Genomic DNA, 15,453 nt, shown 5'->3' with positions numbered 1-15,453 from the left:
GGATTGGAGAAATCAGGTGTTTGGAGGGACCCAAAGCTGAGGTGAAATAATGCAGACATGGTATCTGGAGGGCAAGGATGAAAATGCAGTCAGTGCTAAATCAATGTGCCCCAAGATCCCGTCTGGATAAGGAAGGAAGTAAAGAGAAAAGGAAGGGCTTGAGGCACTGGGATTCTCAATGAGGCCAAAGAACAAATGACATGAGCCATTGCTAGATTTTGGTCACAATGGGATATCAGAGTTGAATCTTTTAGAGGTGAAGCCATACACAGTGATGTCAAGCTGATGGGCAGGGGAGGGAGGGTTGAGGTGGTAAGAAGCTGAAGGTGAGGAAAGTTTGAGGCCAGGGTGTGTGGGATGGGTCTTCCATGTGGATATTGTTGAGGTCCTTTACGATGCAGGCAAGACCTGGGGTATTGAGGAAGCCAGAGTGTCACTCCTCAGAATGGGGAAGAGAGAGGATAATAGAGGATAATGCCTATATCTGCTGACCACACTCAGCCCCAGCCCCTGGTTAGTAGTCAGCACTGGGGAGCAATGTAGGGGAAGCAATAATCTCAGGAGAAACCGGGTTTGAGGGAAGGCCAGGAGGTGAAGGGAATGTTTTGAAACAATCGACTTTCCTGTTTGTTGTCTGGTTTATTTGGGTTTTTTGTGTGTGCTGAGTGGGAAAAGCACAGGTAAAATCTCCCTGGGAACATATTTTACTATTTTAACCCTGTAAAGTACCTTACAGAAGGACTGTCTGAATCTTACCCCCAGATCTCTGACTTTAGGAAGCTCATTCATATAACCAGAGGCTTGGAATGAATGAGGTCTAAGCTTTCTTCTGGCTCTAATATCTATGAGCCCCAGACACAACTGCTAGGGCATGCCTGAGATACCACAGTTATTTCTAACAGCTCATCCTATCTGGAGAGAAAGGACCTACAAGAAGGGAACCTGAAGCTTGTTTATTGAAAGTACAAATCCCAATCCAAGAAAATGACTACAAATAATCACAATGCATCTTTCTGTCAGAGGCAGAATTCCAGGCTGAACGGGTCAGTATGATCTAGTGGCTGCTTTTTTACTAACCAGGTGTGTAATTTGGGCAAGTTACTTATCCTTTCTGTATCTCACTTTCCTCCAAAATAAAATGAGGATGAGAATAGCATGTATCTCAGGGGGTTGTTGTGGAGATTAAATAATATGATGCATGTAAAGCTTTTAACACAGTGCCAGAAACTTAGGAATAATATAATTTTAATTATCATTATAATAAAATTATTATAGGAGAGACCCAATGTTACATTTCTGCTGTCTGTAAGGCTCTATGCAAGGAAATATCCTAAAGCAGATTGTGCAAAAATAAATAGTACACTCCATTCCACTTTCTTGGTCTCTGTCCCTGACATGAGAAATTTCCAAGTATATCAAGAAGGTTGACGGTCCCGTCAAACAGCAGCACTTTCTTCCGCCTCTTACCCTTGGAAATCGTATCTCCAGATGTTTTAGGTTTTCATTTTTCACCAATTCAGGAGAAAATTCTCAGTTGACGAATACTTAGTGGTCTCCCCCTTTACCTTCATTCCTTCTCCACTGAAGGCCCTCCCCCTTCTCTTTCATTCCTCTTCCCTATTTCTCCTTCCTCCTTCCTTAACTCTTTATTCTACTTCAACCTTTCCATCCCCTTTATTCAATTACAACACCTCTCCTTTATTCCATTTTACTTCCTTTTATTCCTTGTCACCCTTTCCTTTATTTCATGTCACCATCTCCCCTTTATTCCATATCATCATGTCCCTTAATCAACTTCACCCTCCCTTTATTCCATGTCACCCCTCCCTTTTATTCCATGTCATCACCTCCCTTTATCAACTTCACCTCCCTTTATTCCATGTCACCACTCCCCTTTATTCCATGTCACCCTCTCCCCTTTATTTCATGTCATCCCCTCCCCTTTAGCCCATGTTATCCCCTTTTCTTTATTCCATATCACCCCCTTATTCCCATCTTCCACCTCCTTTTACCCTTCAGCTCTCCATTCAGAGCTTCCTAACTCACTCCCAAAATTAAACAAAATAAAGCACACGGTGAGCCATGAATATGCTGCTGTCACAATACAGATGTTTATTAATGATTAAATGCCAGAGAAGTTTTAACAATCACAAATCGTCGAGCTCTGAGGTTGTTACCCGTTGTATGATCAATTTCTAACCCTCAGTACAAACCAGTCTTCATTCTATGGACCTTAGCATTTGTTACCCATCAATATCAGCTGTAATTCTGGATGTCATACATAACCCATATCTGTGTGTTACCACAGGATGTCCGCAACTTTGTACCACCCTGCAGAGAGGAACTACAGAGACAATAGATAAGAACATTTGTAATCAGGTGATTTTGACTACTTGGAACTATATGTCTGTACCTAACTAGCTGTTTTGCTGACAACGGGGTGTAAACACCAGCTGTCTTTAAAACAGACCCAGGTTAATAAACGCACATTTTTCCTCTAACTTTTGACCTCAGAAAAGCTAGTGAGACTTACACTTGAGCTTCCCTGTTGACCTGACCTGAGCAAAACTGCACAGAACTTTGGGAGCGGCTGTTTGACGAGCCGTCGGTCTAAATAGTTTGGAAAAAAAAAAATATCTTGAGATGGTGCCTTTGCCGCGGGGACACGGCATGAGTTGGTGTGACATGGTTTAGTATTAATTGTTTGTCAGCTGTCGATGGGCTGACCTAACGTTCTAACACGCCTCTTGAGGGCCTTTCCAACTAACCTCTCGGGAGGAGGGTAGGAAAGTCAGGAAAAACATGCGATTCCCTTTGGGGGAGGGAAAGCACCTCGAGATTTGTGAGCTTCTCTGGGACAGGTGTTTACCACAAATGTCACATCAATTAAAGATTGGACTGCAGTGTGGGAAAGCCAGGATCAGGGTTCAAAGGGAAAGGCAAGGTAGCACCAGGGAGCCTGGGCATGACACAGAAACATCTCTGCTTTTACCAGCTGAAGGGACCAAGCATCCCCAGTGAAGGGGCTGACAGTGTGTTTGGAATTCCCAACCTGACCCGAGCATCAGGCTGGAACTCCTTCTCACCCTCAGATCTTTACCTTCAAGACTCTCCTTAATGTTTCCTGTGACATCCCAGGTCTACCCCCGCCCTTTTCCCCTGTCCGGCACCTTATAGAAGGAAAAACATCTAAGGAAAGAAGTAGCCGATGCCAGTTTTAGCCTCCTTCTCCCGGGGCACACGGAGCAATGGGCGGTCTTGCTCCGGAATGGGAGGGTTACCCGCTCCTTCCTCATCGTCATGGGAACGGGCAGTGCCGGGAGGCACATCTGGCTCCTCAGAGGAACCTGGAAAATAGTAACAATGTTAACTCCTTATGTTTCTAGACTTCATACTTTGCACAGCACCCAAGGAACTAAGACACAATTTTGGGCTTCAAATACAGTATGAAGCAAGAAGGTAGAGGCAGGAATGATTATCCCCAGCTGGCATGTGAAAAAACTGCAAAGATCTCTAAACCTAGGCCCACTGTGGAAGCTAGTGGGGAGGACTGGGTTAGGGAACAGAGAGAGAGACAGATACCCCAGGCTCAGAGCAAACAGACAATTCCACCAGGGAGGAGGGGAAGAGGGTGGCCTCCTAACAACCACCACCACCCTATAACTAACCTGACTAATTTTATTAAGCAAAGGAGTAACAAAGCTGGAGCCGGAAGCTTACAGGACTGCATGAAAGGGAGAAAGCAGGTGTCACTCTTCAATGACTCTGGGGAGGACTTGTAGTCTATGATGTGGTCAGGCTGAGATTTGTTTTTAAAGAGAGTGGTATCTATAGGAAATGCAACATCTATATCTTCTTTGTGGAACTGGATTGCCTTTGGATTCTGAACTTCTTTAGGGTCGAGATCTTCAGGCATTGGAACTGCTTCCACTTTCATAACTTCTTCAAGGTTGACAGCCAGGTCTTTCTGAGGGTCTGGAATTGTATTGAGAATGGAGACATCATCAGGCTCTGGGGCCATAGCAGGAACTTGGTCGTCTTCAAAATTGTTGGTGCAGTCCTTCTGAGGATCTGGAATTTCGTTGAGAATTGAGGCATCCTCGGACTCTGGGACTACCTCAGCAACTGAATCTTCTTCAAGATTGGGGTTTTCTTCAGAGTCTTGGATTCCACTGGCATCAGAGGCTTCTTCATGGCCTGGAATGTCTTCAACATCTGAGGCTTCTTCATTGTTTGAGATTTCACTGTCATCTGAGGATTCTTCATGGTCCTGAATTTCATCAAAATCAGGGACATCTTCAGAGCCTGAGACCAGATGGAGAGCTGGGACCTCTTCAGGGTTGGGGTCTTCTTCAGAGCCTGCAATTCCATTCACCTCTGGAGCTTCTTCATGATCTGGGATTTCTTCAGCATCTGAGACTTCGTCATCATTTGGAACTCCATCAAGACCAGGGACCTCTTCAAGATTGGGATCTTCATCAGAGTCTGAGACTCCATTAACCTCTGGGGATTCTTCATGGTTTGGGATTTGGTGATTACCAGGGGCTTCTTCAAGGCTTGGAACCACATGAAGAGCTGGAACTTCCTCAAAATCAAGGTCTTCAGAGTCTGAAATCCCATTGACCTCTGGGGCATTTTCATGGTCTGGGATTTCTTCAGCATTTGAGGGTTCATCATTTGGGACTTCATCAACTGCTGGGACCTCTTCAAGATTGGGGTCTTCTTCAGAATCTGGGTTTGGAATTTCATCAGTGTCTGGGGCTTCTTCATTGTCTGGGATTTCATCAGTATTGGAGGATTCTTCATTGTTTGGGATTACATCAAGATAGGGAACTTCTGCAAGGTCAAGATTTTTGTAGTCTTCAAAATCTGGCCCTTCTTCAATGTCGTGGTTTGGGTTTTCTCCAGGGTTGAGGATTTCCTCCGCATCTGGAGCTCCTTCAGGGTCTGGGACCATATCAAAATATGGTATTTCTTCAAAGTCTGGGATCTCAATGAGTTCTGGAATTTCATCATCAGGTTCTAGGATATCTTCAAGGGGAGGCAGATGATCAAAATTCAGGGTATCATCATCATCTTCTTCTTCATTGAGCTCTGGTATGTCTTCTAAATGTGGGCCTTGAATCTCAAGATCATTAGGGATCTCGAGACCTTGGATTTCCCCAAAGACTACTCCTTGATTGAGATATCCAAATACTAGCGCTTCATTGACTGATACATCTTCCTCAGAGAACTCATCTTCCTCAAGGGGCTCATCTTCAGCAAGGACCTGGCCTTCAGGAAGGGCCTGACCTTCAGCAAGGGCCTGACCTCCAGCAAGGGCCTGACCTCCAGCAGGGAACTGACCTTCATCAAAGGGCTTGCTCTGAGCAAGGACAGCAGCCTGGGCTTCAGCAGAGCTTTCCACTGGATCAGAAAGTAAAGCATCCTCTTCCATCTTTATGCGTGCACTCCTGAATGGAAAAGAATGTGAAAAACCAAGTAAGTTGGTGCATTTGCCGTAACTTACTAAAGATGGTCTGGGGTTTGCAGCCCCCTACAGGAGAGTTTTCTACAAGCTAAACATAAACAAATCCAGAAACACTCACTGGATCCTCCTCAAATTCCTGCGTCTGATAAAATCAAGGGCTTCAGGACTGGATTTCCACACTCGCTTAGCAACCTGCCTCTGGATATGAGGAGGCACCTGAGGGTAAAACCATCAATGTTAGCCTTTATTACACCACATCTTTTCATTTATACTCTTCTCTATCAGTTACCCAGGATTTGCTATGGCCTCCTGAGTGCTCGGCAATCTCTATGCTAATGTTCAAACAAGGCTGCCCTCCCTAGAAGGACTGAAGGCACCATGATCGGCTAATGAAAGAGCAATTTTTAGACTGGGATATTTTGTGGCTTCATGCTTTGGCTACTGTCAGGGATGCATGTACAGCACTCCCCTGCCCTGTTAACAGCAGAAGGAGCAGTTAATAAATGGGTCCAAAATTTCCACCTACCTGGAAGAGGACATCCCAGTTATCAATCATGGAACGGACCACATTGACAGAAGCAACATAGTGGTCAATCCCCAGCCTTGTTTTCCTGGACTCCCTCTTGGCAAACCTTCCCTTCTTTAGGAGGGCAGATCCAAACACCAATGCCAAATTGGTGGAAGTCATACGATTGCCTGGAACCTAGGCAAAGGAAAGCAGAAAGTAACTGACCTGAGGTAGTACTGGAAGTTGTACAAATAGATATCTCGATTTTGTCTTTCTCTCACTCTCCCTCTGTCTTTCTTATATACTCCCAGGCACACCCACTACTGCACAGAGCCCTCACTACCTCTTCCCAGAACTTTTTACCAACTGTCCATCAATGCCAATGGAGTCCTCGCAGTTCTCAGTAATTTTATGCAGGGCCTTCAGCAGACGCTCCAGGGTATCGCTGTGGCATGGTGGCATTAGGTAGACCAGCAACTGCAGAGCAGAAAGCTGATCCTGGGGCTTCAGAGCTGGAGGAAGGAAAACAAGGGCAGGTTCAGGAGGCTAGCCTTTGTAGCAGGCTGTTATTGAGAAAGATGGAATTCTGCTTGAAAATTGCTGTAGGCTATAGAGAGAGTACTCAGGCATCTTGCCTTTGCTCATTCCCAAAGCATTTGGGCTCAGGGTCCCTGAAAGGAAGAAGTAGTCCCATCAAAGGTAGACCCTCCGCTACAGAATCTGGGTTCTTCTTGCCTTGAGAAGGAACAGTTTCAAGAAACTCTAGAGAAAATTCTAAGCAGCAAACCAATAAACCTATAATGGAATACTAAGAGATATAAGGAAAGTCACTTGGAGAGGGTTTTCTTTCTCTTCTGATGTTCATTTTGCTTTAGTTCCTTGGCATGCTGCAGCCTGAGCTCTGTCCCTAGGCCCTCAACATATTTTTCCTTGCCAACAGGGGAGGGTAGAAGACTCACTTGCTGTCAAGAGGAAGGACATGTACAGATCATCTGGCAGCAGAGAGTCCTTCATGTCACGGAAAAACTCCTTGAGGAGTGCAGCCACATCATGAACATTCTGAGTGTCATCCAGCACTACATCCAGACCTTGATCAAATTCTTCACGAAGCTAGAAAAAGGAAGAGAAGACATCTGCCCTGCTCACCACAGGCTCCTTCCTGTCTATTCTTCAACTAGTCTCAGGCTTCAGCTGAGGTAGCCTACAACATGATGCTCCTGGAGGGCTAGAGAGAAGACCTTGTTCCACCCACTAGGCTCTCTCTACTCTCCCCTCAGCTCTATGGGGGAGCCCCTACCTCCTCTTGGTATTTTTCACCCAAGGCGGGGGGGGGGGGATAAATATAGCCAATTTACCTGACGAACTCTTGCAGCAGAGAATTCAAGGGTGAAAATCCCCACTGTGCTTAAGCCTGAAAGAAAAGGCCAAGGGATGGTAAGAATCTCTGGACCCCTTCACCCCTGGCATTTCCTTTCTCCTCCCCTCCCCTTCCCTCCTCCTCTGCATCACAGCCCCAGCTAGAGGCATGGGGAATGTTCTCCAAGTCCTTCATCCCACAGCCTCGTTTCTCTCCTTGTTTCTAGAAACCCCTTTCCCCTTTAATTGCCTCCTTCCTTGATCCAACATTTTCAGGCCACCTTACCATATTTCTCAATGAAGCTGCAGCAAGCCTCCACAACCTGGGGGATTTGTTTAGCAATCGGATTGAGGCTCATCTTCCTTTTGGATCCCAGAAGTCGCTGGCCAATTGGAAAGGAAATCTTGGAAAGCTGCAGGGTCTGCAGCAGCAGGGCCCCATCCTCCAGCTCAGCCAGGCTGTCCACAGATACTGCACCCTGTGGAAAAACCCAGACTTTCTTAAACTGGGGGTGGGGGTCTCCTGGGACCTTCCTGGGCTCTTTCAGGGGAGAAGGACTGTGTGACATTCAGAACAGGAGACCTTCTCTCGCTCCATGGCAAGCCAATCCCACCCCTCCCACCCTGTTCTGTTCTGTTCAGTTCAGCTCCCCCTACCCCCAAGGCCACAGGCCTTAACCTTCCTGCCCAACACCGATGCAGGTAACTCTCCCTCAGGAAGGGTCCCTGCCTAAAACCTGGGGTGTTTCACTCACTCGACGTCCACGGCGAGTGAACTCCGGGGGCAAGGAGGGTTCATCACGCCTGCGACTGAAAAAGCGCCTGATGCGGCCAAACATCCTTTGCACCACATTTCCGCGACGGCGCGCAGCCTGACCAGTGGATTCTTCAATCTGCATCGCGGTTCTCAGTTCCAGATGCTTGCGGCGGGTAAGCTCATTCACTAGCGCCTCTTCCAGACGAATGCCAAAGGTCTTGAGTGAGACAACTGGAGAGAAAGAACGATAAACGTCTAAGCCCCGCAGCGCTTAAGTCAGGAGGAACAGCGGGGGCTGTACCACGCCAGCACCAACCCCACCCCTCCAGACACGCAGCGCCCCTCCCTGAGGCGTAAGCCAAAAAGACCCTGAGTAGGATGGCAAAAGGACTCCGTTCGGCTCAACTACCCCGAAGGGGCTCAAGGTTCCTGCCTTAAGTCCTGCCAGAAGGTGACCACCTTGTAGCAATGAGGGTGATGTCTTTAGGGTATGGTCTGTCTGGGGTGGGTCCACCGGGAAGGCTTAAGGACGGGTCTGAAGGGACCGCCCCGAGCGCCTACAGCTAGTGCGCCATTTCCTGAAATTATCCCCTACGGGGTTTCTCGGGGGAGGGGGAGCGCCAACAGGGTCAGTGGGCACCGCCCAGTCCCCAGTAGCCAGGGGCGCAATACAAGAGGGGTGCAGCACTCAGTGTCTCTACTAATGAAAGTATGAGAGCCTCTCACCCCTCTGTTGTCCTCTCAGAATCAGAAACCACTTCTCCAAGGTGTTTGGACGGTCAACTGGTAGAGCTATGGGAAGAGAAAAAGAAAAGACACGCACACTCACACAAATTGGACCTGATAAGTGACTAAAACATATAGTAATGCATTCATCTGCAGGTGGGCAAACAGCTCCGTCCAGCCCAGGGAAAGTGTTTTACTTTGTCTCAGACTCAGTTTCACCATCTGACAATGAGACCGATCCCATGTATCGCACAAGAGACTCCAAGAATTCAGCCAAACCAAACCATCTGAGGCACTGCGAGCGCACAGCTGCATCTTGCTCAGCACCGGAGTCGCTCAACACAATCCTTAAAACATAAATTCGGGTGCTCTGAGGCGCCCGGACGGTGCAACAGGCGAGGAGAGGGCCTCTGCCTGTGGCGCCACCGCTGGTAGGGGTCTCCAAGTGATAGTTGCTGCGGGCGCGCTAGCACCTGGGGTGCTGTTGCCTCCTCGCGCTGCAGCAGAAGTAGAGGCACCTGGCTGTCCCGCGCCCCGCGCCGGTGGGGTCTTCTAGTCCTCGGCTTTGCTCTGTGCAGGCTGCGCTCGCCGCGCGCGCCAAACGAACCCACCGCCCCCTGCACTTTCCATTCCTGCAGGGCGCCCCTCAGTCCGTGCGACCCCCACCCCCACCCCGGCTCGGCGGCTGAGTCCGCGCGTAGCCCTGAGAACCCCTGGCACGCTCGAACCCTGCTCTGTCCTGCGTCCCCCGCAGCCAGCTGAAGTCGGCAGCGCTGACAGCGCACAGCTGGCTGCGCCCGCACCGCCCTCAGGCTCCCGGCTGGGCTTGGCGCGTGTCTCTCTTACTATCTCGCTATCTCCCTTTACGCTCCGTCTCTCGACTGCACTGTCTCTGTCTTTACCAGTTCTCTCTCCGAATGTCCCTCTGCGCCTCGTTCTCGCCTCTGCCTTATTCTCGAACCGCACCTGGTGCGTCTGTCTCTTCACCTGTCCTCTATCCACCTGTCTGTCCCTGATATCCTCCTGTCTGTCTTACTGCCCCTCAAGCCCCCAGGCTTCGACCCAAGTCAGCTAATCTTTACCTCTTCCACAGTTCTACCAAAAGCCTTCAACTCCCGCTTGCTGGGTTCCCCTGGTGTCAGGAGAACGCACCCGGTCCCGGACCAGGCGCGAACCCCTCCCACCCTCCTGGACCCCCAGCCCGTCCTGTCCCGCCCGGGGGTCCACTCGCCCAAAGGCAAGGACGCCACACTCCGGGGTATAGCTCACCTCTATCAGGATTGAATTCAGAGAGGAAATGTCTGGCCACGAGTTCGTGGTAAGCAGTCTCTTGCAGCTTCAGACGCTCCAGCTCGGAGAGGCTGTGTATAGATATCATCTTCGTCCTGCGGTCCGGGTTGTGGGCTCCTCCCAGGACGCTCACTAAAAAAATGAAGGCGGACAACAACAGCAAAGGGGGCATGATTCTGGGGCACCGTGTCCTTGCTGCCTTCAGAAAAGGAATGCAGCCACCCATTCTGGAATCGGATGATTATCAAGGCTGCATCATCCAATTGTCACTGGACCTAGTGAAGAGAACTATGTGGGGGCAGGGTAGAAGGGGGAGGGAAAACTGGGAGGCGGCTTCACCCTTAAGCAGAGCTGCCTCTGGTTGCCTACTTAAAAAAAAAAAATCCAACTTTGAAAAAAAAAATATTCAGCCCTGAACAGACAGTCCACAGAAGAGAAAACATAATCAGAAAAAGAAGAAGAAAGAAAAAGATAGAAAATCAACCAACCCCACAATAAAAAATGCACATTGAGACAGCAATAAGGTAGTGTTTCCCATCAGGTAATTAGAACAGTGATGGAGTTTATTTTTAGTTTTTAATAATAATACCTGGTGCTGGTCAGGCTGGGTGAGATGGGCACTTTCGTCTAGGTTAGAGGCACTGTAAATTTGTGCAACTCTTCCAGAAAGCAAACTGGACACATGGGTCTGGAGCCAAAAGCCATTCCTAGGCCCTTTGACCCAGTAATTTCCCTTCTAGGAATCTATCCTAATGAAATCTTCCTACAGACAGGAAAAACCATATGCACAGGATCCATAACAGTAATAATAATAAGGGAAAAAAAGTGGTCCAAAAATGAGACAAGTTATATAAATTACGGAATGGTCACAGTATGAAAAAATTATGCAATCATTAATGTTTACAAAGATGTTTTTAACAACAAATATTGAATATGAGATTGCATTAATTATGATTACAACTATGTGAAGAAAAACATGCATAAAAATAAAAGACTGCACGAAAGGCATCCCAATACCAACAGTGTCTGTATTAAGTGGTGGGATTTTGTTTGCCTTTGCCTTTTCTCTATTTACCAAAAATTGTACAACTTAATTATATTACTTTTTCATGAAAAAAAATTAATTTGTACCAAAACAAACATCATTTCCAGGCCATTTCTAGTGAGAATCTCTATAAAAGATCGGGGATCATAGTAGAGTTTGTCTTTGCGTACTGGAAAACCTGCTTTATATGTCCCTTCTCCATGATGCCCATGATCTCATACTGCACCCATGCTGCACAGGATCCCCCAGGGGGCATCTCCCTGGACCCCAGACAGCATCCTCTCCTACACATTCTCACCTCTATTATTCATTTGTTTTTTCATTTAATCATTCATTTAAAAAAGAAACCTGAATTAATTGCCCACTTTGCACCAGGCACTAGAGATTCAAAGATGAACAAGATAATACTTAGTTCTTTCATAAAGGATTTAACAGTGCAGTGAAGGAGATACACAGGTTAGCAACAATTTACAGAACCTTGTGATAAGTCAACCAGCCAAGATATAAACAAAGTACTGTGAGAGCAGAGAGGAGGAATATAAACAAAGTACTGTGAGAGCAGAGAGGAGGAAACATCTAAGTCTGCCTGGAGACCAGGGGGGTGGGGGGGCAGTGGGGGGAGCATCCAGAGAGAGAGAGAACAATTTGTGCAAAGGCAGGGAGATGGGAGAGAGGTTGTCATATTCTTGAAGCTGTCTAGAGGGTATGGAAGGAGATAAATCTGGATAGGCAGGGATGAGATCACCAATGGCCCTGTAAGCCATGTTAAGGAGTTGAACTTTATCCTGAAGGCAATGGGGGAACTACTGCAGGGTTTTAGGCCGAGAGTGGTAGAGTCAGAGTTGCAGCTTGGAAAAATCAGAGAGGGGTGAAATGCCTGGTTTGGGTAGAAGGCCTCAAGTAGGTAAATTCGCCAAAAGGCAAGAGATGCTGACCACAAGTCAGTGTCTCTGGGGCTGGGGCTAGGGCTGGATTTTATAGGTAGAATTGATGGGACTTAGGGAAAATTTTAATTCGAATGGAAAGGAAGGAATTTCGGATGGCTTCCAGATTTATGGTTTGGGTGGCTGTATGGATGCAGGTTCCTGACAAAGAAGATAATTTGGGACATAAACCTTTTCACAAGAAGGAAAGTGGCCATGTGGCCACTTTTCTGAGCTGCCCTTTCCCATGGAGTTTTACAATGATTGTCTATATATCATTTGGGAGTTTAAATTTCAAAGTTCAGGTAATGTAACTTTGACAGAGAGAAGGCAAGTATGGGTTTATTTTTCAATAATTTAAGTGAATGAGCTATCCTATGTCCAAAAACAACAACAACAACACACACACACACACACAAACCACCTTTAAATTTTGTCTCCAAAATTCTCTTTTGCCCACTTTCCTAATGGCTAAAGTCACACATGTCAGAAATGCTTGCCAGAGATCTGAGTATGAGAAAGATCTGCAGTATGAGAAAGAATGGGGGGGGGGTCTTTCTATGGCTATTGAACTGAGCTAAGGGAAAAATCCATAGCAGAGGGTTGTAAAGCTCCTTCAACTGCAAAGCACCATCCCCTGGGCCCAACCATCGAACTGCAACCACAAACTGACCATTTTAGCCAATGGCACATGCAAAGCACCTAACCATAGCCCCAGACTAAGCCTCTAGCAATCCCCCATTTGTGATGGCAGGTCCAGAAACTATGAGTCAAGAGTCTCATCCTGACACACGCTGCCTAGCTCTGGCTTGATTTTTCTCCCCCTCGCCCCTTGCCCCAGTTCAGACATTTATTTGTGTACATGTCTTGGAGTTTCAGCTCTTTCTTCTTGGTGAGGCTTAACAGATCTGGTCATCCAAGGAACAGAGCTGGTTCTTTTCACCCAAACAAATCCCAGGATGAAAATCAATCCCTCCCTCCAAAAAAAAAACATAAAAATAAGCAAAAAAAAAAAAAAAAGAGAGAGAGAGAGAAAGAGAGAAAAGCCTCTGAGAGATGAGTCAGCCTAGATGCTTACAATTCCGAAGGAAATCAAAGGCCTTGGAATAAACCATTTGTCATTGCCTCCTGCTCAAAGATACAGGGCTAAACTTAAGAGCAGTCATCCGCTGCAGCTCTGCCAGCAAAATTGGCACTGTCTTGCTTGCCTTCAACTCCTTTAAGGCACCAGTAGGATTCAAGACAGAAGCAAAATTAGGAAGGCCAGTGTGCCCAGACAAGAACTATCTGGGAGGGGTGAGAAGGGAGGGCAGGTTGGCAGGCTTTGGCACTGTGAGAGAGGCACATAGCAAGTTCTAGAGATTTGAATACTTGTCCTTAGGCCTGATTTTCCAAGCTGAACACAAAAGAGGCCCCCTGCAGAGAACGAGGTGCCAAGAGACCTCTCTTGCTCCAAAGTGTCTTCTGCCTCCCCCTTCAGCATGCCATGGCAATGGCCTGAAGTGACCTTGAGATCAAAAAGATAATAAAGAAGGAAGATGAAAGGAAGCCAGCTAAGTTTCCACCTGGAATTCAAGACATTTGCAAAAGCAGTATCCTCAGAAAAATGTCTGTAGTGGGCACTGGCGTTATAGCCAGATAGAACTAAGTTTGAAGGCAAACTTTACAATTTTTAAGCTGTGTGACCTTAGGAAAGTCAGCTGAACTCTCTGAGCCTCAGAGCTCTCCTCTATAAAATGGGGAAATAACACAGTACCCATTTCAGCAGTTGTGTGAGAGTTACATTAAATAACATACGTGTGATATTTAACATTGGTTTTTTAACTATATTGAAGGTTCTTTGCAGAGGGCCCGAGTGTACCAGAAAACATCAAGCTTCAAACGTAATTACATAAAATTAGACTTTGTATCAATGCATCTAAGAACCTACTCTGCTGCTCAATCTCTACTAAATTTGAATAAAATTAAAACAGGTAAGGGGATCTTGGAGGACTATTTGGAACAGATCTTTTTTCTTCAATCTCCAATTTAGTCAGGGTAAAGTATAAAAAATTGCCTTATAAAATTTAGAAACACTAACTACATAGGTTGATTTTTCAAATTAGTAAAATGCCTATATGTCTCTTTCAAACTATCCAATTTTACGTTGTCACTAGCAAAAGAAACTATTACTTTCTTTGAATTAGTAAAGAGGTTAGGATATCAGCTAATACAGGGAGAGAGACTTTTAATAAAGGGAGGAGGGACACCTAGATAGATCAAGTCTCCAGCAATACAAAACGGGGAAACACACTTTGGTGTCATCAAGCCTGTTCCTCACGTCCTCCTGAAAGTTACGGCACAGATGGAGAAACAAATTAACGTCAGAAAGGTCACTCGCTTCGACATTGAAATGCTTTCAGCAGGCATAAATCCACAGCCTTCACAATTTGGAGGGCTAATTTACTCCATTGCCCCCAATCAAATAGTTAGAATGGTACGGTGCTCACTAGTAAACACCTACAAGAAAAAAGCAGGGACTGCACCAATGCCGTGGTTTGAATCCTTATAAATTGGGCACTTTATGGCCCCATCAGAATTTTGCTCCAAGCTTCTAAGAGCTCTTCAGAGTTTGAGAAATTGATAGTGGACGAGGCTGGGTGCCCAGAAGGTATTGCAATCGGTATGTTATTCAAATGTCCACAGGCAGTGACAACGGATAAAGATATCCCCATTAATATATCACAACATGGGAAAGAGATATGAGTCTCTAGATAGATGAAAACATTTGGGCACCAATTTGGTCTGCTGGCACATTATCTCCTTCATTCCTGAGCGTTAACGAGTTAGCCTTTAAGTTGATATCCCATAACCTCCATTTCAGCAAAGGCTACAGACGCGGTGAACAGGACTCATTTTATCCTATGTGGTGGTGATGGCCCAAGATAATTAAACTTGGAGATGATGTTCGTCAATACATGGAGTCAGCCCATCATGCCATAGCAGAAGCTCATAAACTGGTAGTTGTACTGCTAAAATACATTGAGAAAATACATTGAGAAAAGCCCTGTCTTCCAAAAAAAGAATATTTAAACTGCTTAGAATATTAGGATGGTTCAGAGATAGAAGGTATCTATCTAATACATAATCTAGTCCAAAACCACCATTTTACAGTTTGGAAAACTGAGGCTCAGAGAGGGACAGGGGTTTTCCCAAGGTCAAACAGTAATATGACAGCATAGCCTAGACAAGAACCCAGTTCTCCTCAGTCCCAAGCTCTTTCCACTGCCCCATTCACCTTTGGTCTTAACAGCTGCAAAATTCTGCATGGCTAAATAATGAAATAAAAAGAATACACATATAATCAAAGCCAGATTTGATAAGCCAGGATAGGTCAGA

At 46.3% G+C, this 15,453-nt stretch overlaps 1 protein-coding gene across 3 annotated transcripts in view; it reads right to left on the bottom strand.

Annotated features, from left to right (window-relative positions):
- Positions 1–2,087: 2,087 nt before the first annotated feature.
- The window catches only part of ARHGAP36 (Rho GTPase activating protein 36), a 32,267-nt gene continuing 18,901 nt past the window's right edge, over positions 2,088–15,453 (bottom strand). The window contains exons 1-12 of one of the 3 annotated variants that reach the window (XM_004379624.1): positions 13,154–13,312; positions 10,087–10,239; positions 8,818–8,883; positions 8,090–8,322; positions 7,621–7,813; positions 7,334–7,389; positions 6,938–7,088; positions 6,342–6,490; positions 5,997–6,173; positions 5,589–5,686; positions 5,347–5,453; positions 2,090–3,347 (exon numbers count right to left, since the gene is read on the bottom strand). In XM_004379624.1, coding sequence (XP_004379681.1) covers positions 3,190–3,347; positions 5,347–5,453; positions 5,589–5,686; positions 5,997–6,173; positions 6,342–6,490; positions 6,938–7,088; positions 7,334–7,389; positions 7,621–7,813; positions 8,090–8,322; positions 8,818–8,883; positions 10,087–10,239; positions 13,154–13,190 — 1,578 coding nt within the window. In that variant the 5' untranslated portion in view covers positions 13,191–13,312 and the 3' untranslated portion in view covers positions 2,090–3,189. Of the gene's footprint in view, positions 3,348–5,346; positions 5,454–5,588; positions 5,687–5,996; positions 6,174–6,341; positions 6,491–6,937; positions 7,089–7,333; positions 7,390–7,620; positions 7,814–8,089; positions 8,323–8,817; positions 8,884–10,086; positions 10,473–13,153; positions 13,313–15,453 lie in introns of those variants that run through there. The other 2 variants (XM_004379623.2, XM_004379622.1) reach the window with 2 other exon arrangements.

Source organism: Trichechus manatus, unplaced genomic scaffold (assembly GCF_000243295.1).
Source record: "Trichechus manatus latirostris isolate Lorelei unplaced genomic scaffold, TriManLat1.0 scaffold00066, whole genome shotgun sequence".
NCBI classification, from domain to species: Eukaryota; Metazoa; Chordata; class Mammalia; order Sirenia; family Trichechidae; genus Trichechus; species Trichechus manatus.
Note: the sequence above shows the minus strand (reverse complement) of the source record. Positions and strands in the feature narration are given on the sequence as shown.